This window comes from Malus domestica, chromosome 09, assembly GCF_042453785.1.
Source record: "Malus domestica chromosome 09, GDT2T_hap1".
NCBI lineage: Eukaryota > Viridiplantae > Streptophyta > Magnoliopsida > Rosales > Rosaceae > Malus > Malus domestica.
Window position 1 is genome coordinate 30,521,858 of NC_091669.1, and position 13,343 is coordinate 30,535,200.

Sequence of the window (13,343 nt, forward strand, 5' to 3'; positions counted from 1 at the left end):
TGACTAACAATAAATCACGGGTCACCTACGAGTCGGAATTGTCTAATGCAGTTTGTACGACAGGCTAGCACCTACTTGGATCCAAGGCGAGCGTGCAATGCGAGAGGTGAACATACACGTGAAGGCTATGCCATGGCCCAAGGTGGGAACACTAACACCGGGGTGCATCAATGATGAGCTCTAAATGAATATATGTGTGCTCATATAATGCAACCATTTCAATCTCATAATAACTCATCTGAACTTGCATGCGCCTCCGCAGGATCATTTGACATAATCACAAATCTCATCATAATGCAATATTTAAATATAACACATTTAAGTCATGGCATGCTATGCATAATCAATTTAAAACATTTCTGAAAACAGTAAGATATATATATATAAACAAATGCCCACTCACTGATCATGTCACCAAGTCAGACCCGCCTCGTAGCATCGAGAATCCTTGCGATGCATTTCGCCTAGAAACGAAACCATTTAGGTAAATACGTAACGTACTAATATATAAACGCGTTTTCGTACAAAGTACCGCTAATAAAGAAACTATTTTAAAACAGACGAATTTCGAAAAACGGAGGGCTGATTCGATACTGGCACATCGAGGACCCTAAGGAGGGACCTCAGGTTCCTCCCAGATCCACCACAAGGTGGCTGCACAAGCAACCACGCGCCATCTCCACGATTTTTTGCAAATTTTTCCCTCGACTTTCAGAGCCTCGATTCTCAACCAATTTCAATGATTCAAAAGCCAATTAGAAGATAGAAATGTAGGGATATTCTCCTTGTTTGTATAATTAGTACTTGTTCAATTTGATTGCACTGTTGGATTGCCTATGCTCTAAATACTTGTATTTGGTTTTTGGTCACTTCCACACTTATATATATATATATATATATATATATATATTATCTCTAGTTTAAATAAGTTTAGGTTTGGTTTTTATTTATTTATTCACATATTCTTGTTACTATAACTTCTGTTGCGCACTAGGCTACGTCACCCTCACGTGACAGCCAACATGTCTCGATTCAGGTCAAACATCGACTAACAGAGAGGGGGTGATGTGCCTTATATGTACATGCCCACCTTCATATAACACGAGGCATTTTGAGAACTCACTGGCTTCGGGTTCCATCGAAACTCTGAAGTTAAGCGAGTTTGGGCGGGAGCAATCCTAGGATGGGTGACCCACTGGGAATGTGCTCGTGAGTTCCTAGAAACAAAACCGTGAGGGAACGTTGAGCCCAAAGCGGACAATATCATGCTACGACAGAGCCGGTCTGGGATGTGACATTAATCCCCCTCTAACCTTAAATTCAAACAAAAAGTGTACAGAGTCAACTAGCAGAACAAAAGAAAAAACAATATATTGCCCACATTATGGATAAAATTACCTTTTTACAATTATTAAATTAAAGTTCAAAGGGAAATTTATTTATTATAAAACTTCAGAGGATAATCGGTTAATCGGTTAAAATTAAAATTCGGATGAAAAATTGGCCAATTATACAATTTCAAGGAATAATTGACTAAAATTAAAGCTCATGGAACACTGACAACTACTTCTAAGTTTAGAGAGAAATCGACAAATCCAGGGCAATTTACTATTCGTATTCAAAACTAACAAAATCCTTACCCATGAAAGGTCAACTTCAACTCTTTCTTTAACAATTGCTTAAATCATGCTAAAAGCTTACTGTGCAAATTGCCGCGTCTGCCGGATGGGGGGCCATGTCCAACGTAACTTTACTGAAGACTATTACGTATATGATTCTGCCTTCATGAAGAAGGTCACCTCTTTGCAACAGTTGATGTATGTGTCTTATGACTTTTTGATGATCTGATTCAGTCCATTATATAAGAAACCGTTCTTTTGGCATTGAACCAAAAAAAAAATATATATATAACGGTTAAAAAATCCGGAGAATTCTATACTCTAAACACTATAAAGTTTTTGTTCAATAATAAAACAAACAGAACGCAATAGGATTCTGTGAGATTTTACAACTCATGAAGTGTCATACATAAAAATATTTTATTCAAAGTACAAACAAACAATAAAGTCCGCAAAATGTGCCGTGTGTAAAGAGGAATGACTTCTTTTAGACACGAGTCCGAGGATTTTTCAGGCAAACATGTCAAGCAGAACCAGCCGATTAAAAAGATACGTCAAGCATAACGAGGGGGTAATGTATTGCCATGAAAAAAGCCCCCAAATGCTATGACAAATCTCACAAACTGCTAAAGACAATATACAGATGACATTACTCACCCGTAACAGAAAATCGCAAGCCAATTCACGTACCTCGCTTATTCAGCAACCAGCTTACCAGACACATTTGCTTTTCTTTCAAGTCGAGCAAGCCTGTTAACATTGAACTGCAAATCATCGCAACAGTCGATTCGTTTTCAACGTTTTCATGCGCTCAAGTATGTCTCAATGCTAAAAGAAAACATAGAAGAGCGAGCACGTTGTACGTCAAGATTCAAGACCAAAAGTACAGCAGGTGGGAGAAAATGAGAGAGGGTAACTCACAAAAGAATTACAAAAATGTTGTAACAATCTGGAGAAGCTACCACAGCAAGGCAAACTACACTCAATATAGACACAATGCAAAAAGTTGCACCCTCTGAGATGACGGGAGGTAACTACATATCATACTAAAAGCAAAAGCTCCCCAGTTAGAGGTTAATGGTATCTATGGGATCATTTACTATTTACACAAGTAAATTGGGAAGATGAAGCCAGCGTCGAAGAACACTCCTCCGTGAATGTAAAATACATCATACCTCCTTGAAACACACGTAAGAGCTCCCAACAAATCAAAACTATAATGTAAACCCTCAACTTCTCGAGATTTTCTACACTCGTGCTAACATCAAATCTGCAAACAAACAAAAAATGCAATCCTGTCAGTAACGTGGAAAACTGAAACATACAAACTCAGAAATCAGGCATCACAAATAAAGAAGGTTTAAGTAAATGACAAGTTCACCATTTATGCATAAAAACGGGCATCCCAGATAAATGCAGTAGATATAACTTCTAATGCATTATAACAGCATCAGAACTCCATGCAAGTATGTGAAACTCCACAACCGATTTGCGGAGATCAATTTCAAAAGAGATATATGGAGACCATAAAATCGAAAAAAATGGAGCTTAATTTCTTGTTTGGTAACTCTAAACGAGTAAATGTAAACAATGGACGACAGCTCCAAATCACATATCACAAGCTAGACAAGTTAATTAGTACATCAAATATTCAAAAGTAAACCAATTCACTATGACAAAACAGAACTAAATGTGCGGGTAAAGAAAGACAGCATACGCAGAGACTAAGAGGAAATATGCAAATTACAAAGGTTTGAAACAGTTGCTGACTGTAAATGCTACTCGGAAAACATGCAATCAAAATCAACGGTTGAAAGTGACCTACATTAAAAGACATGTTAAAAATAGAATTTAGATTCATCAGATGAACTGAACACATATTTAACGTAATTATATAGTTATGCCCTGTGCCATATTAAACAAAACAACAGTAGTTATTGTTTATTGTTGAACCGCATAATGTATTGAGCCTGACACAATCATAGGTTTGGACAGTCACTGAGAGTAAATTAGTGAACTGGCATAAATAGAAGATAGGAGATGGCAATACACTCCACAGTTTTCCCTAAAAGATCAATGATTACATATTTACCTTATCTGATTTGGAATTTTTTCCCATAACAATCTGGAATATACGAAGGCCCCGGCTGAATGCTTCATTAAACAATATCCTAGTCTGCATAGACTGAAAACCAGGAAACCATGATAATACTGCCACAGGTGTCATTACAATCACCCCAAACAAAATATCATATAGTCGAGCCACAGAAACAATCACCGCCCACAGTATAGTGCGCTGTAGACAGGGCCGAAATACTTGTGCTATCAATAACAATCCCCACCCAGTTGGAATGAATGCCAGAAGACTAGTGAAAATATCTATGAACTTGAACTCGGTGAATTCCAACAGGGCAATAATAACAAGTAATGCAAGTTTGATGACAAGAAATTGCACCATCCGATAGTAAATGTGATCTTTTGCAGCATATCTGTCCCGAGCATATGCTATCACCACAAAAATGGCAAAAGCCACAAACACATAGATCCAAGACAACAAGTAAACAGCAATACTGGTACTTCCAGCAGCAATGCCAAGCTGGTATACAACCCCATATTGGAAAAAGAAGAAGCGGAGGTCTAAAATTATCTCTACAAACTTTCCCCAAAGGCCAGTAGTCCTTAGATGATCCTGCTCCTCATACCACCATCTTTCCCAACTCTGTTCAGCTTTTGCAAACACACTGCCACGATACCAAATCCAGTTCATGAAGTCATCAAAGTCATCTACAGTCTTCAACCAATCAAAGCCAGAAGGATTGAAAACGAAGGGGGCCATAAACCATGACATGACCAGAAACCAACTCGTGATGGTCATGGCAATGTAAATAAAAGTGCCCTTAGCTACAGGACTATGTGATGCATAAACAATAAGTATCAACCCAAGTTCAATTGCTTTCACAAAATGACTACGAGCATAGAGCCTATAATTCTCTGCAAAACTCTTGTGCTGCACAACAAAGCCACGTCCAGTTGCACGATACTTTGCACCACCATGAAGAATAGTTCGCCCAAAAAAGTGGGTACGAGTTCCCATTGAGAATGTGTAGAAAACTGATGAAAGCTGGAGTTGCATTGTCAAGAAATCCCAAATAGCATTAAGGAATCCATGCTCAAGGGAATTCTCCACTATCATTGGAAGGGCAGTAAACACACCAAGTTGGATAATGAACTGCTGATTCAAGACTGTAGCGAGCGCTCTGTTACTAGAATCATTTTCTAAAATAGAACCTTCAAGACCACTAAGAGCTAGATAAAGCCGGCCCCATAGAAATGCATACACAGTAAGAACAACAACCATTGTATTAAAAAAGAATCCAACTGTAGTATAAAAGAATGATAGCATCCGCAAGAAATCTAGCCTGTGACCCAACCTATAGACATCTCTGCTGAGAACTTGCTCCCCATTCCCACTAGCAACTTTGGCCTCAAACATGGAAACTTGATTGAATCCAACGTCCCTTCCCTTGCCGACTTGAATGTATTCATGGTGTGTGACGTTTCCACCCCGCAACGTGCAATTAAAGCCTGCAAAAATGTCTTCGCTGATGTTAATGACCCTGGAAGCTTTACTGAGGCCACCTCGAGTCATGAACCAAAATCGGTCAAACACATCTGGATGACCATAATGCATTCTAATTTTCAAAGGGTTCGCGAGCACCCGTTGTCCCAAGGTGACAAAGCTTGTTTCCTGAGCTGACATAAACCAAGCAAGTGATGAGACAGAACCAGTAAAAATATGCTCCCTGACTCCCAAGATAGTAGGCTTCCGGATGCCATAATAGCGCTTGTATTCTTCCAATAGATTCCGCATTTTGAGCGCCTCCTCAAAATAATTGTCTTGGTTCATATCAATCGTCTGAACTGCATCACCACGAGTGAAGATAATGGCATGATTTTGATTCTCTGGTTTTCCCTCTCCGAGCTTCAACGGACCAGGCAACTTTATGCGGTAGATTTCCACCTCCTTCTCTAATTTCTGATCATACTTCACAAGAACAGAATAGTACTCCTTCTCCTCCCTGCCAATTGAAACCTCATCAACATAAGCAACTCGAAGTGCTTCGTTGGTTTTCATCAAATATAAAATTTCATCAGCATGGGGATCTTTTTTCGCTTTTTGTGTTCCGTATATCTGGCATGCAACCACATATGTAAATTTCATCAAAGCAGTTCCATACTCATGACCCTTGTACAACGAGTTCACACAACTGTTTGTTCTACTTAAACTCCGGGAAGAAGGTGACCTCTCAGAAGTCAAGCCATCCAAGCCAATGTCTCGCATCATGGAACCAAGTTCTTGTGATCCTTCCCGAATGTCCATCTCTGATGCAGAATCCAGAAAAGCCAACATCTTAAGAGCCCGATAATAATACATCATTCCCCTTACGGTCTTCGTAAGTGTTTGGCCTCTGTAAGATGCCCAGAGCCTGAGTTCTCTCAACTTAGTTGACCAAATTTCATCATCACTGCCCATTCCTTCTCTGCGCATCCTCTCCATAAAGTTTTTCCACTCGTCAACGTAAATTGTCTGTAAATAATACAGGATAGAAATCCCATCTTCATTCTCTGTACGTAGTTGTTCTTTGTTGTACAATACTTCTTCACTGTAGTACGGGGTCAGCACACTGAAGGACATCATTTTCTCAACTTGAGGGGCATGGGGCATGTTCATAAATAAGGAGTTACTGAAGAAGGCAATTCTGCGTCTTGCCTCAAGGTTAACTGGGATATTCTGCATCGAGTCCCGAGAGGTGAGTATTGTGTGCAAGCGCCTAACCTGCCTATAGAACAATACATTATTAAGATCGGGCAACTCAACAGCATTTTCAAAAAGCAGCCCTGCAGAGGAGCCTTGATTATGAGGAGCCAAGCCATCCTCCATCAGCTGTTCAGTACTTCTTTTCTCCTTGAAAAAATCTCGAATGGCAATCTCATAAAGGGCCTGCAGAGTATTTACCACACAGTTCGTATCTTGCTTGGGGTTTTTCAGAAGCTCAACAAGTTTGATCAACTTTGCATGGAGCTGTGGAAGCGCCGTTGTTTTAAATGTTTTGGTGAACTTCTCAATCTGAAGAGAGTGATCAATTTCCTGAAAAAAGGCTGTCATAATGGAATGTTCTTCTGTGTTGCGTTTGACAATGTCAAGTAGCAAGTGCTTGACGCAATCATAAGCTTCTATAACAGCGCAGCGCCTATACTCGTTCTTGCATATTTTATACCAGAGCCACTTATCGGGAGCATCTACTAACTCTTTGGCCTGACTAAGTGCCAGCAGTAGTTCATTGCAAAGAAGAAAACAAGGCCAGCGGATAACCCTGACATTCCAAGAATTCTGTGGCAGCTCTAACAGCTCGAGCTCACTGTCAGAAACTATATCTTCTTCCCTGAAGATCAAAATGATCTCATTCCATATCAACGCAAACCTGGTTGCCTCAACCTGGTTGGATTCAAGCTTCTTATAAGGTCGTCCAAGCCCATACCTCAGTTTCAACCGGTGGATGGCATCATTAAACTTACTCCTCAGAGTCCCCCTTGCATTTAACAGTTGCTCTTCTGGCATGAGATTAAACTGAATTGCACTAGCAAAGAACTGGAATCTCAGCCTCAGTTGCCCGATATTTCGTATCTCACCCAAATGTGCAAACAAGCCCACTCCTACCCCCACAAGAGAGGAGTAAATCGAATAAAACAGCTGCAAATCCATGAGATATATCAAAACGACTGGAAGCCACAGCAATACCACTGCCAATTTGTTGCTGTTGCCGAAAAACTGGTACATTTCATAGTTCACATTCTTAAGTTTTATGAGTTCTTTTGACGGGCGAATCAGGGGTTTAATCTGCATAAAGTAACTGAAAGAAAACTTCGTAGCAAGCAAGAAAATCCAGAACAAAGTGTACTTAAAATTGTCCACGAGGCCTTCTCTCAAGCCACGGCCAACAAAAGTTTTGCTCTGAAACCACCAAGATAATATGTAAAATATCTTCCAGTTTGAGTTCTCAAGAAAATTCCGAACCCAAGGAAGAATAAAGAGGACCAAAGCCAAAAGCTCAGGTAGGAGGAAAACTGCCGCCACCGCAAGAAAATTCACCACCCGATTATTTGCCTGGGTGGACCAATTCCCATCCTGAATTCTCTGCGTCCATATCCTCCCATAGAACACCCCAAAAACCACAATCCACCCGGCAGCAACTATGCTCTTCAACACCATCCTCACGCCGAGCCCCAAAGTCTCCCTCGAAACCAGACTATACTGCATCCCCACATCAAGCAACGACTGCAAAAACCTCAAACCAGCCCAAGTGAAAAACACAGTCAAAACCTTGACCTGCACTTCCTTCTCCTCCAACGCCTGCCACGGATACTCCCTCTCCTCCCAAGCAACAATAATAGCAGCCTGGAGGAACATAATCAACATGATCCAGAGCTTGTCGAAGCTCCGAAACAAGTTCCAAAAGGACCTCTGCTCCACAAACCCAGTCTTTCCCACATGCCTACTCTTACTAGAAGTAACAAAAAAGTTACTCCCAACATCAACAGGCCACCTGAGCTTGTCAAAACACCTCTTACTCCAGAAATACTCATTGATATCATCATAGTTTCTCCAAACACTATGAGGGGCAGTCCCATTCTTGCTGCTCTCCACCTCGGCTCGAATCGTCTCGTAAATGGGTTTCACAACACCATTCAAGAACGCATTCTCCCCCGAAGTCGAAGGCATCACGGGCTGACCCGTCTGCTCATCAATATAATCCTCCAAGATCTTATTCAATTCCAAGGCCATGTTATGAAAAATAAAGCACAAGCACTCAGGGACGAACCTCAGATTCGCCGCCTCGCCCCAGATAAGCAGGTACAGCGACACGTACAGCAGCTCCCGGCGCTGGTCGGCGGCGGCCTCGCGCGGTAGGTCAGATATCCCAATGCTAGACTTTTTCCCCAAATAGGAGCACCAGCTGGTGTAATTCTTGAGCAACTTCTTCCGGAATTTCCTCACAACGGCGCCGTCGAGGGTGTCGATGTTGTCCGGGGGAGGATTGAGGCGCATTTGAGCGTTGGCGAGGTGGAGGACGATGTGCTCGCGCTGGTTGCGGACGTTGTCGTATTGGAAGCCGAAGAAGAGGGCGAGCCAGTCGAGGAGGTCCATGTGAGGCTGCCATTGGGCGTAAGGAGGACGGCGGAGGTTGCCGACGGCGTGTAGGGAGACGGCGGCAGCGCGCACCTCGGGGAAGCGAAGGGAGGGGTGGTCGGATAGGAGGTTATGGACGGGGATGATGTTGTAGGGCTCCGAGTCGGGGTCGGAGGCGGACGATGGAGTACCCTGCCGGATACTCATGACATGGAGGATTGGTAGCACGGAGGGTGTGTACGACGGAGGGTGGTTTTAGGTTTGGTTCTTTTTTCTGGATTCTGATGAGGGGAGAGAGAAGACGGGGACGACTGGGGGAGATGGACGTAGAGAGAGAAGGGGCGGGATAAGGGCCGAAGAGGAAGAAGGCGGGAGGGAGCGCGTTAACGTCGTTGCGTTTTCCTTTTCTAGTCGTTGCTTTGACAGTTACCGTCTATTTCAAATTTCTTGCTCTTTCAGTTTGCTTTGCGCTTTTTTCTTTAAGGAAAATTTATTTGAATATGGTAATCATTTTTAATAAGAGAGTTTTAACGAAACACTTTCGTTATTATTAACTTTTAACGAAAATGATATTTTTACTTTAAGAAATCACTCTTGATACTATTCACTTATAACACCATTTTCTCATTTTGATTAAAACTTAAAGTTTTCAAGTCATTTTCATTAATTTTCTTTTTTAGTAACGAATGCAAATTGAATCATATTATTGCTAGCACATCGAAACATACCACACTCTCTCAGCCCCTTGGTGCATGTAGATAATATCGGTTATTTTAAATATAAAAAAAAACTAAACTTGTATGAGTGCTAAATACGCGAATTTGCTCACTTGCTCGTTAATATCATATATAAAGTTATGACTTTTCATACTGTAGTAAGTGGCGGTTCGAAGATTTTCATTTTGGGTGATCCTAATCAAGCAACATTAGATGCTAGTCCGACTGCGAGTTGGGGCATCCATACACCTAGATGGGGTCTAGGCAGATTTAAGTAAACTTACTATATATCATACAAGTAATTGCTTATTCACTTACAAAGAACTATACTTGTATTGAGAATTTGAGGTTTATTATTTTAAGTAGGTTTATTATTAAACATAGAACATTAGAAAATATCAGAATTTTGCTTTGGTAATTCAGTGAATATGATGGTATAAGATGAAAGTGCAAGCAACTACAAGTTCATAGTACTTTACGAAATACTTTTCAAAGGTTGTATAATATTTATAGATATATATTTTTAAATAACGGTGTCAAACATATGATATAAATTATTGATTAAGTAATATATCATCCTTTTGCTAATTAAAATGCTAGGATGTCACAACCTGATTGGATAACAATTTTTTAAAAAATGAGAGTTGCTCACGTGAGAAAGGGAGATAAAACTCTTTTCTTTTTCGTTGTAACCAAGCCCAAGAATAGCAAAGCCAGGGTGGTTTCTTCCATCACATGTTCAGAGTCTTCAGACCATTCGGTGGTCCTCAGAGATGTAACCTACCCGATCTAAGAGTGGATCCGCCCCTAACCACAGTTATATGCAAGATTTTCTTAAGAATATCACAACATTGCTCAATTCCTTGATGGCTTTTTATATTAGCACCCAACAAAATGTTGAATGCACTCCACATTAAAATTTAATATGAATAACTTATTTACCATACAATGCAATGGCAATTTTGACCTTATTAGGTTTTAAAAAGAATTCTAAATACATCCCAATTCACTTTTAATGTATTATTTATCTTCTTTAACTATCGAAATCCCCCCGATCCTTCATTGTTGAACAAAACTCTAACCAATAAAACTACAAACATGTTGATTGAGAAAAAATATTTTTGACGAATGAAACACGATATTGATGTTTCGGAAGCTTCACATGAGGTAAGACTTTAATTTTTTTTAGTGATTTTGACGACATCGATAATTATTTAATCTTGATTTTGCTACGCTATTCAAGCTTCTATGTTCGTATTCATCTTTTAGGGATCACATGGATTACATGAGAATTAAACACCTAAAATTACCACCAAATATTAAAAACAGACGTCATGGGTTTTAATGGTGGAATTGAAAACAACCCACATATGCTTTAAATCCCAAGCGGCATGTTTTGTCAAAATTCTAGTTGACATTTTTTGTCCAAATTAAAAGCTTTATAAGATTTGAGAAATGTAGGGTATATAGAAAATATAGGGTGCGTGTAGAAAATGTAAGGTGTATATTGAGAACCCGGGGTGTGAGAGTATTATGGGGAAGCATGTGGGGTGTATTATGATAATTTTTAATTGAAAAAACAAATGTAGGGTGTATTAAGTATGTGGGGGGTGTTAATATAATAAGCCTACCTTGATTTGCAATAAAAATCCAATCAAAATTTTGAAAATTGAAAAATTAGTGTCTATAGCATAAATCAATTTTAATTTCTAATTTCTCTTCTCATCATAATTTTTTTTAATACAAGAAATAATCCATCACGTGCTCATATAGTAAAAAACACCTCTAAAGTAACACTCTATAATAGAATAAACTAAGTCATCATAAAAATTTTGGTTCCAACTTGGGACTAGTTATGTATAGAATAAACTCCATATTATAATAGGTTATAATTTTTATTGGTCTCATTTTAAGGAGACGTCTCTACATAGTTATAATTGTCAATGAAAACAAAAATATGCAAGAAATAAAATACTTGACATCCAAAAAATTATATTTAAAAATACAAATGAGAAGCATAAAAAGAGAATTTCACATTATCGGCTTTCAATTTCCGGATGATATGAATCTACTAGTACAAGTTCAAATCTAGAGAGAGAGAGAAAGAGTCCTTAAACTAGGAGGTATTTTTGTTTTTATATTTTGGGGTCAAGCCTTCGAGGGGAAGGTTAGGCCATCTCCAACCGATCCGGCCAGAGGGTTATAGGGTCGAAAATAGCCCGAAATGACATGAAAAAAGTCTCCAACCGAGGCTTAGGCCAAAGGGCTTATGGGCCCCACTGGGCCAAAAGCACCAAATTAGGCCAATGAATTGGCCATCTCCAACCAGCTAGCTAGCCCAACGAGCCAGCCCACTTTTTTTTTTGCCCAACCCACTTTTTTTTTGGACGATGTTTTTTGCCCAGCCCACTTTTTTTTTTTTGAAGGATTTTTTTTCTACACAATTTCTCACATACTTTTCACAATTCCATACTATCTTACCTCATTTTTAATAATCTTCCTATGTCCAAAAATCTTATTTTATTATGGTAGTTTAATTTAATTAACTATATTAATTCAATTAAAATAATAAATTATGTTTGTCCTATGATCCTTTGACCTTCTCGGTTGTAGATAATTTTTTGGCACAAGACTATGTTTGGCCTATGACCCTTTAGCTATTTTGGTTGGAGATGGTATGAAATATGGCATGACACTGTTCATTAAAATATAATTTATTGGAGAGCTATATCGGTTGGAGATGGTCTTACTATGTCCAAACGTTTTTTTTCTACTTCTGAGGCAGTTTCCCGCTCGCACCAAAAGCAACCGTTTGAATTCGCGCGAGCGCTGCGCGTCTCGCAAACGTCGCTCTCAGACATACCTATGACAGAATCCAACATGAATTTCATTGGTATATTTTCTTTTTGTGAAGGCCAAACGTGTTTGGTGGTCGGGATATTTTTAACATTTGGGTTTTGGTGCTTATGGAATGTGGATCCGCAAGGTCCATTTTTGGTTTACACTTTGGATGCGACTCTTTTAATAACTATTTCGGGTTTTGGTTTTCAATTTTTAATAATAATGATAAATATACATTCTAAAGCAGAAGCAAAATAAAAAATTTAAGTCAAAAGGGGCACCTTATAAATATAAAGCTCTTTTTTGTGTGACAAAAAATAGAGCTAATGTTTACAAATGCTAAATTTCCTATTTTTCTCTGTAATTCTGGTATTAACAATCTAAGACTCATTTAAACTAACAAACTGTAAACAATTTAACAAGGTTTAGACATGATTGAGTAAGAAATAAAGAAGGGAGGAGGGGCACTTAAGAACCAAAGAGGAAATTTTCACTGGTTTAATAAATTAGTACAATAATTTTTTGGATTAAGTACCAAAATCCCCTGCATTTTAGTGTCATTCCAAATTGATCTCAACCTTTTTAAAGATTCCAATCAAATACTCAACTTATTAAAAATGTCACATCCATTACGCCTCAATTAAAAATATGTTAGATTAACTAGGCTTACTTTGTTTCTAAAATTAATAGAAAGTCAAGGAAGCATAGTGGCCACCAACTAACAGTTACCACCACCATCATCGGGTCATCACCTCCAAACCCAACGCAAAACCACCAACTCTACTTAACAAATCAAGCCTCCAACATCGAGAAAAAGGTCATGGAGGTTGCTGAAATGGTATGCACTACCATGATGCATCCACCACCATCTTCACCACCTACAAAGAATAACTGGAAACTTTACAACCCGAGAATCAGCAAGAAATCACATGAGAAAAAACAAGCTCCTTGAAACCCTATCTAAAGTCTTAACCCTCT

The 13,343-nt window shown here is 39.2% G+C and overlaps 1 protein-coding gene and 1 non-coding gene across 2 annotated transcripts; both read right to left on the minus strand.

Annotated features, from left to right (window-relative positions):
* Positions 1-2,466: 2,466 nt before the first annotated feature.
* LOC103400602 (callose synthase 12) lies at positions 2,467-9,145 on the minus strand. The gene is made up of 2 exons (XM_008339254.4): positions 3,712-9,145; positions 2,467-2,889 (listed from the first exon to the last, which is right to left on the minus strand). The coding sequence occupies exons 1-2, from the start codon at positions 9,013-9,015 to the stop codon at positions 2,884-2,886; spliced, it is 5,310 nt and encodes a 1,769-aa protein (XP_008337476.3). The 5' UTR covers positions 9,016-9,145; the 3' UTR covers positions 2,467-2,883.
* On the minus strand, positions 5,989-6,068 carry LOC114827211 (small nucleolar RNA J33). The gene has a single exon (XR_003776429.1). It is a non-coding gene; the product is annotated as a small nucleolar RNA J33 (small nucleolar RNA).
* Positions 9,146-13,343: the final 4,198 nt, after the last annotated feature.

Excerpts from the sequence above, each read along its gene's own strand:
- LOC103400602 (XM_008339254.4), bottom strand. The coding sequence starts at position 9,015 with ATGAGTATCCGGCAGGGTACTCCATCGTCCGCCTCCGACCCCGACTCG.